The sequence below is a fragment of the Notamacropus eugenii genome, chromosome 3 (assembly GCF_028372415.1).
Source record: "Notamacropus eugenii isolate mMacEug1 chromosome 3, mMacEug1.pri_v2, whole genome shotgun sequence".
In the NCBI taxonomy this organism is placed as follows: domain Eukaryota; kingdom Metazoa; phylum Chordata; class Mammalia; order Diprotodontia; family Macropodidae; genus Notamacropus; species Notamacropus eugenii.
In genome coordinates, this window is record NC_092874.1 from 417,878,765 (window position 1) to 417,894,438 (window position 15,674).

At 34.8% G+C, this 15,674-nt stretch overlaps 1 protein-coding gene across 2 annotated transcripts in view; it reads left to right on the plus strand.

Moving 5' to 3' along the window:
* Positions 1-285: 285 nt before the first annotated feature.
* VSTM2A (V-set and transmembrane domain containing 2A) overlaps positions 286-15,674 on the plus strand; it is a 35,681-nt gene continuing 20,292 nt past the window's right edge. For both annotated transcript variants that reach the window (XM_072598189.1, XM_072598190.1), the window contains exons 1-4: positions 286-871; positions 2,789-2,955; positions 4,060-4,110; positions 9,108-9,444. In XM_072598189.1, the coding sequence (XP_072454290.1) occupies positions 796-871; positions 2,789-2,955; positions 4,060-4,110; positions 9,108-9,444 (631 nt within the window). In that variant the 5' untranslated portion in view covers positions 286-795. The remainder of the gene's footprint in view (positions 872-2,788; positions 2,956-4,059; positions 4,111-9,107; positions 9,445-15,674) is intronic.

Below are 15,674 nucleotides of genomic sequence, written 5' to 3' on the forward strand. Positions count from 1 at the left end.
TCAACAGTTCCTCTAACTTCCGTTCTCAAATCCCTTCAGTTTTCTATCCCATAAGACCCCCCCCCCCCCCATCTTTAACATTCCCCTTATGAAAATCTGCATTACTCTCTCAGTCACTGAATAAAAGATCCGAAGCCAGGAGAGAATATATCAATGTAAAACAAAACAAAAAAAAAGGAAAGAAAAGAAAAAAAAGAAAGGAAAAAAGGAAGTGTTGAAGGGAAGAAACCTTCCTGCCCTTTAGAAGGATTGGGTTTAAAATGCGCCAAAATCTCTTTCCTAGTTAATTTTCCAGTGCAAGTTCACAGCAGGACGAGGATCCATCTGGCAGGTACAGAGTTAAAGGCATCATCGTAACCATTAGAGGGAAAAGTTGAAGCAATGGAAGCACAGCGGAGTCCTCCAGCCCTCCCCTTTTGCCCACTCCCCACTTCTCAGACTGGTTCAGTGTTTAGGGAGAGCAGTGATCACGCAGTCCTGAGCAGCAGGCTGACGTTGGACAAGCTGCCAGGTATCTGAAAACGGGCAACGAAGGAGCAGAGATCCACTTTTCACCATTTCTACTCTGGATCTGGACTTACAGTTCCACAGCGTCCGAGCCAGGCCATTTTATCTTCCGTGCATCTCAATATCCTTTCCCCAAAAGACAATCCACCCGCTGAGTAGGAGCAGAATGCTTTCAGTGTCGCATCCAGGGAAACAACGCAGAGCATTTTTATAGATTCGCACGGATTTCTTCCAGGGCATTTTGGCGTCGGTTAACCTGATGTGATTTTTCTTTTCGGTTTTGGAATAATGGGGATCTTTTTGGCTTATGTTGGATTCATTTTCTTTTCTGTTTTATATATACAGCAAGGACTTTCTTCTCAAGGTAAGTCGATGCTGGCTGAGTGAGCGCGAGTGCTCCCTATATAGAAAGTGAGACCGAAAATGACTGAATGATCAAATGTAGTCAGAGTTCCCAAAGAAACATTCCATGGGTTTGGAAAGTGTGAATAGCGTTTTGTTTGGAAGCTTTATTAAGTTGAATGGAAAACCCACTTGATTCTAAAGAAAGCCAGGTTTTCTGTCCAGGATGCGTGTTACTCAGAAAGCATAAGAAAATTGTACTGATGTGTTATCTGTGTACATGTATTAAGTATCACTCATGTGTACAAAATCATTGCAAACATGCACCAGCACGACCATGAGATCACTAAAACACTCGTTGTAGGAGAACAGTCAAGACAGAATGCATTTTGATGTCCTTTCGGTTTCCCTAATTTTATCATTACCATGAGTAATTCTTTTACCTCTCCTATTTGTATGTGTATCTGACAAAAGATCAATTCTTTTGAAGATCCAATAAAAGGTGCTGCTTGCATTACAAGTCAGTAGCTTCCTGCTCTGCAGAAAAAAAAAAAAAAAGCCAGTTGTTTGGAACTTTGAGGGCTGCAGCGATCATTTCAGCACGGTGGACAGATCACAAGCCACTGCCAGGGCTGATTACTGCATCGCCTCTGCAAATTCAAGTACTGCACTAAGATTGACTGAGAGAAAACTCTTTCATTCATTAACGAGAAGATATTTGGATGCGTTGCTTCATGTTTTAAATAGAAATAGAAATTAATAGAAGCCATATTTTTTCTGGGGGAGAAGGGGATAGTAAATTCATTAAAAATAACCTATAATGGTGCCATCATTTAAAAAGTGAGTCCAGGGAGGATCTTGCCGCCTTGCTCTACAACTGAACAATCTGTCCTGAACTTCTGCTCCTTGCCTCACATACACACAAATCTTATGAAGATGACCTTTAGAGAGAATTGAAAAGAATTGTTAGGAAGTAACTGCCTTTCATAAATTCTCCCTTGGATTTGGAAAAACACACACTCACACAACTATCTAATGCATTCTATTTGCAACTAAGTTACTACTACTATTGACTGTTAAATGTGTGTCTTTAGGCTAAAGGAAATGTTCTTTGTGACTTTCCTAAATGTCAGGTGTTCAGATTACAAGAGAGTACTGGCAAGTAGAGAGCCAAGAAGAAGGCGTAAAATCATCTTGGTGACTAGGAAAAAAGAAAGGAAGGAAGACAGACAGAAAATGATGGGGCAACAAAATCATTACACTCAGAAACACCAGCAATTGTATTCTGAGCTGGGTCTTAGCTGCTGCAATATTGGCAAATAAAAGGCTGGAGACAAAGGTGAAGGTTAATTTGGAGATGAAGGTGTCTACCAGGCTTGTCAGAACCAGTGCAACTTGGTTTACTAAAAGCAACAATGGATGCCTGCAATGCAATGCAAGGGAGAGAAAATAGCAACTCCTCTTTTGATGTACATCTTGATACATAATGATAGCTCTTCTTTAAAACATTAAAGATGCACAGTGTCTAATACAGTTAGGAAAATGGTGCTGAATGATTCACAGGCTACACTTTCACCTCCAAAATGTAATAATGCATCCACTGGACTGATTTTCTAAATTGCTATGCATTGAATCCCTTATGAGTTTCATGAAATACTGCATTCCACTGAAAGGATCCTTGAATTTAATTATGAGCAACTTGGGGAGCTCAAGGGAGTGATTGGTATGCTAGTTAGCTTTCCCATTATTTGGTCATAAGAAGAAAGTGATATAAGCATGTTATAGAAATGGGACAGGAGTCAGAAGGGAACTGGGAGAGAAATCAAGGAAAGACAAACACAATAAAGGTCACTTTTTTAAATGAAGGTGAGTGAAATGTGAAGGGAAGAAAGAAAATCAAAAGAAATATATATTCAAATCATATGTCTTTTTCTTCCAGCAAAATTTACCGAATTTCCTCGAAATGTTACAGCAACTGAGGGACAGAATGTTGAAATGTCATGTGCTTTCCAGAGTGGATCTGCCTCAGTTTACTTGGAAATACAGTGGTGGTTTTTGCGGGCAGCTGAGGACCAGGAGACTGGAGCAGAGGTGACAGGCGCTCAGGTATATCCAAACCCAGCCTGAAACTTTCCCTCTTCACCCCTACTCCTATCTTCTACAAGTAACCAGCCACAGAAAGCAAGATCTGAAGCTCTAAGGCTTTCTGGAAGCAATTGTATTCCTGTCTTTTTCAGAGCTTGGTTGTAGCATAAGCCACAAGCACTATGCACATTGAGGAATATCTAGCATTGCAAGACCACTATTCAATAGGATTCCTTCCTAGGTTACATTTGGATTGAAGATCTGTCTTCTATTAAAGGGAATTTAATGGCAATTCACCAGTTTGTAATGAAAACAGCATGAGATCTTACAACTAAATTTGATGATTTAAATGCTAAATTTTTTATATATACCGTAAGACCCCTTTAGAAGACTCCAAGGAAAATGACCTCTCTTCCCTTTCTCCCCTCTTTTGCCATTGATTTACCTAAATAGGATAAAGTAAACAAGAGAGAGAGAGGCAGACAGACAGACAGACAGACAGAGAGAAAGAATTACCGTAATATCAGCTCAGCCGAATATCCAGGATTAACAAAACAGTATCCATGTGCAGACACCTTCACTCCCTCTCTGTCACAGACCTTTTCTTTTTTTTTTCCTCTCTTAACTATGAGCTGTAAACTGAATTTAAACAGACCAACCCTCCAATCTAAGATCAAGAGGGAGAATTGTGTAAGTCATAGTTGTCTTCTGATTTCTCTGGAGCTAAAGCTGTTTAATCTGGAGCCTACTTCAATAAATAACTATGTAGAGGGCCTCCTTCCTTCATAACCACTCTGAACCTTTGCATTAACCCACTTCTCCAACAGAAACAAACAAAAACTCGCGTTTTAAAAACTGTATGTCCTGTAAGTGCGTTCGCTTGCTTTTCGTGTAAGGAAAAATAAAATTTTAAAAAGAGAAATGTTGTAAAATAAATGAACAAATAACTTGTTCGGCAAAGCAGAAATCCTTATTTTCCAGAGGGGGGAAAAAATGGTGTTCGGCCTATAGGTGGCACACTTAGCATACGAGTGAACTGCTGACTGTCGTCAGCTTTTCCAGGGACTTTCTAAAGCTCAAGGCTCAGTCACGCCTTTTTAAAGCAATGTTATCTTTCTCCAACAGGTGGAGCTCTTGCCAGAAAGAGATCTAGACAACGATGGAACAAAAATCAGCGTAAGTACATTCAAGAACTATAGAAATGAGAGGAAAAACTGCCTCTTTCCCATATACTTCATATTACTTTATCCTTTTCATTTGTTAACATATAACTAATAATAATCTGTGACCTACTTATTGATATTTAATTCTGAAGCTCTTTAAATTATTTAATTTTTAAAAGGTTTTTGAATGAAAGTGGGGGTGTATGAGAATTAGACAATGAATTAGCCAGAAAACAACAACCTGTAAGCAGTTTTTTTTTCTTTCAGCTTTCACTACAGAATCCATATCGCCTGATCCTTGCATGAAACAATTCAAATAATAATTAATATATAAATAATAAAGTGCTATTTTATTTCTAGATTGCAGAGTACTTCCATCACAAACTCATTCACAAATAAGAGTTAGGACAGTACTTTTGCTCTTTAATATTCCTGACAACAATCTGAATAGCAACTTGTTTCTGTCATTTTTAACTTTGAATGAAAATAAGTGACTTCCTTTCCTAACAAGTTAAAAATAAAAGTGAAAAAAAAAATTAGACTAATAGAGAATATCTCAGTGAGACTTTAAAATTTGATGGCAAGAATTAGCGTTTGATGTTGATAATATGATAAAGCTTTGACTACATTAATTCCAGTTGTAGAACATCAACATGTATTAAGCACCTAGTACATAAATAACAGTGTTCTCTGAATTAGAAAGCACAAAAACAGATTTCCTACAGTGCCTTAAGAAGAGTATATATTACTGAAAGTAACATCAATTTTTAAGTTTCATGCATTTGTGTTGAAATATAAGCCTCTTTATTTGAGGTTTTTAAAACTGATGAACATTTTAATTTAAAGATACATGGGTGTTTTATATTCCCTGAATTTTGGTTAACATATTGCTTTGGAAAAACAACAACAATCATCTTCTAAGGACATGGCCATGTGATACTTTGGGAGTAACAATATTAGTGTAATTTGAAATTTAACTAATTTAAACTTCTGTTACTATTTTTCAAAAGTTCATATAACTTTTCATGCAGAAATAGGTCAAGACATCTCTAAACATTATTTTCTGTTGTAGACAGAGCATTTTATATAAAAATGTTGATGTCCCTGCTGTGTGAACGTACATCAGGGATGGGAGACCAGCAGCCTCAAGACCACATGTGGCCTGTTAGGTCCTTAATTACAGCTTTTATATGCAGTCAAAGGCCTGCAATTGAAGACCTAGAGGGCCGCATGTGGCCTCAAGGCTACAGGTAGGGAACTTTGACTGAATCCAAAGGGTTGCAGGTTCCTCACTCCTGATCTGGGTGAAAAGACACTTTATGCAGACACAGTTACCTATTTCTAAGAATAAGAAATGAATATTTCCAACATATGGAAGGCCATAGTCATTAAATACATATGATAAATTCTTTATTGAGGTATTCAAAAATGGAATCTCTAGATAAGAAGGATGCTTCTCTTAAAATTTCATTAAAAGTATAATATAACAATAAAGTGAATCACGTCACATTAAAGACACATCTATATTATAGTAAGATAAACTAAACCCATTAAATTTCTTCAATTTAAAAATATTCAACATGCATTTTATTAAATGCTTTATGCAAGGCATTATGGCTAGGTCCTGGTGATACTAAGGCACCCTACCAACTCCTAAACATACTCAATCCTTGCCATCAAGCAACTTACATTTTCTGGAAACACTTACCAGGATAAATAAATCTATGAATATTTGCAAAAAAAAGGGAGATAATTAGGTACTAGAAAATCAGGAAAATCTTTTAGTAGGATATGGCACTTCTAAACCAAGTCAAGGTTTTTAAGAGAAAAAAAGTGAAGAGGAAATATATTCCAGGCACTTAAAATAACGCTTATCTTCGAAAATAGGTCAGCTTGATGGGAATGTAAGATAAAGTGTATGAAGCTGGATAACCTTATAACTTTGAAAAGGAAAATGGAATCAGATTGTGAAAACCTTTAAAGGCTAGGAAGAAAAAATATATACTAGAGATAATAGTGAGCAGTTGTAGTTTTTCATTATAGAAATGTTATGGTAAGATAAGATCTTGAGAAAGTTATTTTGAAACCTCTGCAAAGGATGGATTAGAGAAATTAGGGAGAAAACACGGAGACCAATCAGGAGAATAACCCATGAGATAACTACTGAGACCTTGAGAATGGAAAGAAATGGTCAGAGATATCATTTAAGTAGATGTGCAGAGATTTAGCAAGTGGTTGCATATTGATATGGTGGGGGAATTGAAAAAGTCAATAAAATTTTGCGATCAGAATGAACTATCTACATCATATAAGCAACTTGCTATATAAAAGATCATGTGAAACTAGTAGCATCAGTTTATCTTACTAAATCCATCAAACACTTCAATATTATTAGATATAATGATTATTACTGAAATGAATAATAATTCAAGTTATACATGCAAGTGTGTGCAGTCATCTTGTCTTTGTTTCTATATCTGCACTTCAATCTGAGTGACTCATAAAATATGACACATAAAACTTAGCAATTTTCCGTACATGGATGTTTATAATATAATGAACAAAGTTTTAGAACTGGAGTCAGGAAAATGAGTTCAAATTAGTACTTGTACACTAACTTATGATTGTGGACAAATTACTTCTCTTTGATGAGTCTCAGTTTTATCCTCTGTCAAATGAGATGTATAAAACCTGTAGTACTCACCTTGCAAAATTGTTGTATGGTTTTTCCTACTTAGATATTACTGCCCTATATTCACAAATAGTAACTTATAAAAACAAAGATTCACATAGTTTAATGGAGATCACTAGATAACACCAGAAGACTTGGATCCGAGGCCCAATTCTGCTATCGACTGATAATATGATTTCAGAAAAGTCAATTAAACATTTTGAACTTTAGTGTCCTTCCCTGAAAAACTGCTATAGTATTAGTTACTTGGTTATCTTATTGGTTAGCTGTAGGGATCAAATGGTGCATACATTCAACAACTTTAAAGGTCTCAAAGCCCTGAACAATTATTAGGAATTATGGTTATTGTTTACAAATAATGCTATGGATACTCATTTATAAATGTCTTGACTTATAATTTCAAATTTTGAAGAACTACCTATCTTGGAAATTCCATCCACAAATTCAAATTTATATTTTTCATAGTCTCAAGAACTAATTATTAAATACCAGGAGCATGATTTGAACCCAGATGTTCCTGGATACAAATCTGGGCCTGTATCTACCAAAGATACACATACACATATGCTTATGCATATACATATATTCACATACACATACATATGTATCACACATATATTTAAGTTTAATGAACTTTAGTTTATTAAAATCCTGTGATAGAAATTGTTGTGTTTGTCCTTCATCCTTGAAGAGGACCATGCCATCAGAGAAATGATGACATGAGTTGACTTTGATTTGAGTGAGGGAGGGCTGTGCAAGGTCAACAGCCTCACTTTCTCCTCCACAGCCATCTGGATCCAGTGACCTGATATTCATCAGGATGATTGGAGATGGCCCAGGATGCAATGGGAGACCCTTGCCCTTTTAGGCTAAGGCCTTTTCGGGTAGAGTGAGGTAATGACCATTAATTGAATAGGCCTCTTTAAGAAGCAGTCAGGGGATGGCCTCTTTAATTAGAAAAAATATCAAGCTGGGAGACCAAGACCCTCAGGGTTGCTCTTCCAAAGAGAAAGTTACGATTGAGATTCACTCTAAGCCAGCAGGGTTCAAAAATTATCCACTAAATGGATCTTGGGCAGGGATAATATACATATAGATGTATTCATAAAGACATACACACATTTATGGTCTGTATCTGAAATTTCATCAGTATGAAGAGCAACTCCTATTGGGAAAATATTCTCTACCAATGTAGATCAGTATGTTCTCTGTACATTATAGTTTCAGAAACTTGCCTGGGGCAGTGAGCAATTAAATAACTTGCCCAGGGTTACATGGCCAATTTGTGTCAAAAGTAGGACTTGAAAATATGTGGAAGCCAATCTTAGAATCACCCACTTAACTGGCTCCAGTCAAGCTTATAAAACCACTTATCCTTATCACTGCATGCTATTTTGTGCATCGTTTTTGACCTGAATTAAGCTCAAACAAGAAATGTCTTTCCCAGTAAAAAAAGACTATACCAAAAGAGTATACAACTTATATGCATGACGTTTCTAAGTGGCATAATAGATGGTGTGATGGACTTGGACTTAGGAAGACCTGAGTTTGAGTATTACTCCAAATACTTACTGTTTGTATGATCCTGGACATGTCACTTACAAGCGCTGTCAGCCTCAGTTTCCATATATATTAAAATATATAGTGCCTGCTTCACATAATTCTTCTGAGGATCAAAAGAAATCTCATGGAAAGCTCTTTGCAAACATCTAAGTGCTATATAAATGATAGATATTTGGTGTATTATATCTTGTAAGAACTTTGGTAGTGCATACATTTTGATTTTTTTCACTTTATTAGAATTATAGTTGTTTACATCCTTCCATAGTTGCTCACCCAGTTCATCTTTTGGACCAGTAAAATGTATTTTAATTTGTATTGTATACTGGAATAATCTATGAACTCAACATAGAGTAACACTTCTTTGACTTCATAATGTACTTTCCAGAACTAACCATCACAGAGTTGCTCACACAATTAGATAAGAACATGACCAGATACTTAAATTTTGGAAATGGAGACCACCTGACTAACAGTCTGGAGATGGGTAGCTTGAATCTGAAATGTATGACCCTTCTACACATCTAACACTGGCATGTGGAGGCTTCTGACAAATTTTTGTCAAATTAATTGAACAGATGAAAAAGAGCATCTACTTTTATTATTTTTAAAATTCTACTTGAAAATGAAAGTTCTCTGACCCCATGTTCCCAAATCTATTAATTTTTTTCCATGTTACATATAAGCATGTATAGTCCACAAAAACTTTGAACTGAGTTTTACACAGCAATATATTTTTTTCTTTGAAAATTTTACAGACAGTGAAAGTACAAGGAAATGATATCTCACACAAGCTTCAGATTTCCAAAGTAAGAAAAAAGGATGAAGGCTTATATGAATGCCGGGTGACAGATGCCAATTATGGAGATCTTCAAGAATACAAGGCCCAAGCCTACCTTAAAGTAAATGCAAACAGCCACTCTCGGAGAATGCAGGCCTTTGAAGCCTCTCCCATGTGGTTACAAGACATGAAACCCCGAAAGAATATCTCTGCAGTTGTTCCCAGTAGCATCCATAATTCTGCTAATCAGCGAATGCGCTCCACTTCCAGCCCTCAAGCTGCAGCCAAAATTCCCAAACAAAGTCCACAATCAGGTATGATAAAAAGTATTTTGAGCCTTTCATTTTACCAATGAAAAAACTCTCAACCTGAGGATAAACCAGACATATTTATTCAGCTGAGGAAAGTGTGGACAAATTGATGTCCAATGTTTTAGGGAAAAATAGTTTAATTTGAAGAAATAATGAAATACATGCCCTAGGCATCAGGAAGGGCTTTACAGAGGGATATAAATAAGCCACAGTAACCACTGACATTGTTTCATTTTTAGGGTGAATAAAAACGGACTCTGTTTTTCTGTATTTCCACACGTTCTCAAAATAATAAATAATGCAGTTTGGGTGATACTGTAAATGCATGTTCTTTTTTTTATAAAAAAAAAAAATTACCCTACTTTGAATAGTCTATTCTTACTTTAAAAACTCACAACAATTAAAAAGAAAAAAATATGTATTTATCATGTATGCTTTTAGTTCCACTTACATCTAAACAGTGCTCTTCCTCTGAGAGCTTCTGATTGTTAAATGGACATTTTTCCACATGTGTAGGAGGTGGATATAATAATGGAAGGAAATTAAAATGTGTGAAAGGGAAAAACAAAGTATAAAAAAGAAAGAGAAATAGAAAAAAAGTGTTGTCAAGAATGGTTATTGAATATTAATTTGGAATTATAATTTAATATTTTCTTAAATCCATTGTGCAAGTTAAAGCTTCCCTGAATAGCATACTTTTGTTCTGTCACTTCAATCAATGAAAACTCATTGAGGTGTTAGCCTTGGCATGATGACAGGGATGAATTTCTCCCCATTTTGATCCGCACTTTAGTACATCTCCTTCACTGTTAAAATATCCATAAGCCAACTTTGGAACCTTTTTAAAGGACATAAAATGATAGAATTTTTGCTATTAGCCTTTTTCTTCATACATTTTGATAGCCAAAATTACCTAACCATAATTCCTATCAGCGCTGATATGGAGATGCACTTTGATGTGGAAATATACTTTGTAGCTATTTATACCTAAAGATTGGACATTTTCTGAAAATCTCTTTTGAAATAAAAAAAATAAGTTAAAGATCCATGATTTCTTCAGTGTGGTACCACTCTATTGATGCAGTTTACTGCCACTCCTGATTTTTGTTCACAGCTTCTGTGATTAGCTTTGGTTGAGAAAAAAAATAATTAAATAGTGGCCAGTCTTCTAAAGAATGAGCCCATTTGAACATCCTAGATGGCAAAAAATAAATATACTATCACCATGCGCATAGAGTAAGTTACTTTTGCTAGTAACACCTAGCAAAGATTAAATTTCACTGACATAGCCTTCAGAAAGATGTTTATGCCATGATCACATAACACCTGTTTTTTAATTCCCCATTTTCATTGATTAATATCTATTACCTCCAAGAGACAATCATTATAAACCTTAAGTAAAAATAGGAATTAGCTTATCAAAAATGATCTATTATTTGGGGCATCCTAAAGTAAATGAAGATCATATATTATTGCTCTGATCATGACAAACATCATTAGCCAAGAAGATAACTGGAATGAACCTGCCAGGAATTTGGTGACTCAGTTCACTCATTGCATAGCAAAATGGCCTAACTTTGCCTAAGCATCTTTTCTTATACTACATGAATTAATCGTAGGAATATTATTGCCAGAATATCCATCTACTGCTTGCCAACATTATGTAACTCATACTTAATCTTTTGGGACAATGAACTTTTCTGTCATAAAGGAGATATACTAATGTCCTCTAATCTTCCATAGCAAGATTTTGGGAGAAATTGACATCAAAATGTAAAAATTAAGCAGTACCAAATCAGAAAAATATCAGTTTATGTACACATGAGTGTATACATAGCACACATTTATGTGTATATATATACACATATAAACATGCATGCATATACTTACATAACAAAGTAATATTTTATAAATCAAATCTGTGAAATAAAATTAGATTAGATCAACTGGTATTGTTGAAATAATTACCAAGTGTACTTCTACATTCATACATGTTTATACAGTATTATTATTTTTCTTTGCTTGCAAGTATTAAATAAGAAATATTTCAGTTAAAAATTAAATACTCAGGACAGAAGATAAAAAGTAATTTCTAAAAGAATCTACATTACAGTAGCTATACATTAACAAATTACCAATAACAGACAATATGCATATACACATCTTCAGTGAAGAGACTCCTTAAGAAGAAAAAAGGGCAACTTATGTATTTTTCAACAACAGTTTTCCAGAGTGATGTTGTCCTTTTTTTGTAATTTAATTGAAGCTCTATCTTGACAATTGTGTGAAAAACTAGGTTTTTTATTATCGAAGTTGAGAGAGAAATCAAGGTATTATTTCACTTCATTTAAAAAGATCATTAACTTTTCAAAATGACCATACTAACAAACACTGTCCTACTTCAACATACATATATTAGTTTCTTTTCCAGCATTCCACTAAAAACCAATATTGCAAGCTCCCACGTCAATATATGAAACTTCCTGAAGGGAAAGAACATAGATAGAATGACTGGTATTTTGTCTGTCTATATTACTTCATCAACACATTACTTGCTTGGCATGAGTCATATATTCATCTCCACCTTAGGTAGTTCAGAATTAAATGCTCAAGTTTGATAAAATTGAACATATAATATAATCTTACTTCTGTCTTTCATTTTGTGTAGAGCAATGTCATTTTTATGTAGAGGTCAGAGGTCAAAGTCCCTAGGTTTCAAAGTTTGCAAGAATGAAGATTTGCCTTCTTTAACACAACAAAAAAAGAGGAGAGTTGCTCCTTTCTATATCTTGAAAGAATGGAGACAATAATATTTGAAATGTTTTTTAAGAATAATCTGAAGAATGCAATAACTCATTGCAATTACCTTTAGAGATTTTCAATAATCTAAGGAAAAGCTGATCGATTAAATATATAAATAGGCCCATGTAAGATTTTACTATTTGCTCAATTTCGAACATATTGATATGGAAAATGTTCTTGAATCCCACTGCAAAATTGCTAAATGTTATTGCTCTGGTGGCCTGGGTCTTTCAAGTATGACTTGTTAAATCCATTACTATGTTCAATATTGACAGTAGCCTTTGTGAACAAGGCAAGGAAAGTATTGTGTTGTTCATTTTACAGATGAAAACTTTGAGACTTGGCATTGATATGTGAGTTGTTCAAAATCACATGGCAAGCAAACGAATTCAGATTTGACCATGCTTGGTCAATAGGACATGCATGTTTAAAATCATGTCTTTTTATATTATCTTGGTAAAAGGAGAAGAGTATCATTGTGGGGCTACTAAGGGTGAATGCGAACATAAGTAGCAAAAAGGAGAGACAGGACAGAAAAATTAAAGGCTATTTTGACTTTATCTTCTCTAGCAAGGAGAACAATCTTTGGATTTTAAAGGACAGCACAGAAAAAGAATGATGAATAGGGAGGTAAAATTAAAAAAAGTGAATGAATGAATAGATAGATAGATTAGAAAATAAAAATATGTTTAGACACCCTCAATGAGTTAAGTCACCAAGGTCAGACAGCTTCCCAAGGTACTGAAAGACTTCTAAATTGTGATTGCTGAGCCAATGTTATTTATTTTTGAGAGTCTGTGAAAAATGCAAACAGTGCCACAGGACCACTGAAGAACACATTTTTTTCTAAGTTTCAAAAAATAGAGAACAGTGATGAATCTGCAAATTATAGACCAGTTATTTTGACAGATTCATGACAAATTCTGAGATGTACTGAAGAAACAGTTAGGAAGCATCTACAAAAAGAAGTGATTACACAAGTTGCCATGACTTCATCAAGAAAAAATAATAACTAACCTCATTTCCTTTTTCTGGAGTGGGGAGAAAAGATTATTAGAATGTTCAGTCAGTGAATTTTACAAAGATTTTAGCAAAGCATTTGAAAATATTTTATTAATCCATGTGGGAAGATGAAGAATGATGGCTGCAGAACATTATTGTAGGTGAATTCATAACCGTTTCATCAAATTGTCAATAAGACAAGGTCATTATCACAAAATGACAGAAGAGACCTCCAAGACCATTATAATCCCCACTGTACCTGAATGAAATATATCTCTATAACTTTCCAACATGGTTATCCAACCATTGCTTTATTACATTTCATGACTAGGACTTCACTACTTCCCAAAACATTCTAAATCTAGTTTGGAGGGAAGTCTCCAATGAAATGGGAATCTGTCCTAATCCTTGTGTTGGTTAAATTTGTTCATCAATTAATTGGACAAAGATGTAGATGGATCTCAGAATAATAATGTTGTTTATAGATTAGAACTGACCTCAGATTTCATGTAGTTCATTCCCCTCATTGATGAGATGAAACTGAAACCAGGGAAATTAGATTACTTTTCCAAGTATACATTGGTTGTTAAGGGTTAGAGATGTAGTGTGAGGTCACATTCTCTGACTCAACACAGTATGCTTATTAACTTTTCAAAACTCGGTAACATATTGGATGACAGAATCTGAATATAAAAACAATTCTACTGGATGGAATGACTGTCCAAATCTAATAAAGTAGAATTTAGTGAAAATTAACAAAAGATCATGTATTTGGGTCAAAAATTAATTTTTGCAATATTTGATGGTGTAATATGGAAAGAAAAATAAGTTATTTTGGGAAAATAGAAGTTCTGAGGTTTTAGTGGATTTCAACATGATTGTGAGTCCAGAATTTGACAGCATAGTATTAAAAAAAAGTGAATGCAAAATGTCAGCTATATTAAGAGAAATATAAAGTTTAGAATTTATAATATCTTATGGTTTCCTATGATCATTCAGATTGTATTTGAGTATTTTGTTGTTATGGGTATCATATTTTAGAAGAATAATTAAAAGTTGGAAAGAAGAGGGTAATTGAAGGAATTAAGCATATCACATGTAGATCACTTTAAGGAATTAGCTAAAACAATACTGGAAAAGTGAAGATTTTTAGGGGCATGTGATAATTGATTTTATACATATAAAAGTTTACATGAACAGGATTATCCTTATCCCTTACATAGCAGTACTAGCAGAAATGGACAGAAGTTTCAGTGAATCAGATTTAAACTGTGTGTGTGTGTGTGTGTGTGTGTGTGTGTGTATAGAGGGGGACAATTTGGTAATAGAGTTGCAAAAGTTGAAGGGAAGGGAAAATATTGGGTTGTTCATTGATAATCTTCAAGCAAAGATTGGATACATATTCACTAGGAAATTGTAGAAGAGATTGTTAGGCAGACTGCATTAGATTGTTTGGAAATCTAACTGTGAAGTTCTGTGATTCTGTCACCCTGTGGTTAGTTGTTTTCCCTAATCATGAGGAGTGATTCATGCTGATCCACTCATCTCTCTAACCTGGTAACCTTTGTGAAGAATGATAAACATCTGGGAGGCAGCTGGCTGGGGTTAAGGCTATAGTTATTTTTCAGTCTGTGATGTTTGTGACCACAAACAATATGGCTCTGGGGATGGGTGACAGCTGCTGATGTTGTGGCCAACAGCCAGGATCTCACCGTTCTATCTTTGCTACCAAGGACTCTGGCAGTTTTACAGTGTTTGTCATAGATGCCAGAAGTGGTTTTATAGCAGAATAAAATAATGTGTGTGCGTATAGGTTTAAACTTATTTTTAATATCTATTGGACATTATTTTCATGGCACTATGTTAAACATGAAGGAGAGTGGAATCTACAATAACTAATAAGGACTGAAACATTCTAAGTACAAAAGAGGAATTTTCAAGATGCTGTGTGAATTCTGATGAAGGAAATTTAATCTTTGCTGTGCAGAGGAATTATCAGTGAAGACTTCATTGAAAAAAAGTCATGTCTAAGTTTGGCTTCATAGTCAAAGGCTAGTGATATTGGGAGCAGAATTTATTGTGCTGGTTGGTAACTCTAGGCATAATGAGCTGTATATCTAAGGGCACAATGATAGGAAAGAAAAAGATTTGTTGGGGGCATCTGAAAAGCACAAAGAAGTATAAGTTTTGATTTGATCTCAGGCAAAATCTTCTAAAAATGAGAACTTTAGAAATATGGAATGGTTGCCTAAGGAAATAGTCAATTTCTCCCCCTTAGAAATCTTCAAATAAAACATAGATGATAATTTGTAATTCATATTGGGGTGGGCATTCTTGTTTGGTATGGGTAGAGGGCACTATTGGCTACCAAAATCCTATGAAATCTACAAATCAGTGATTTTGTGACCATAATTAATCCAGTTTGAGTG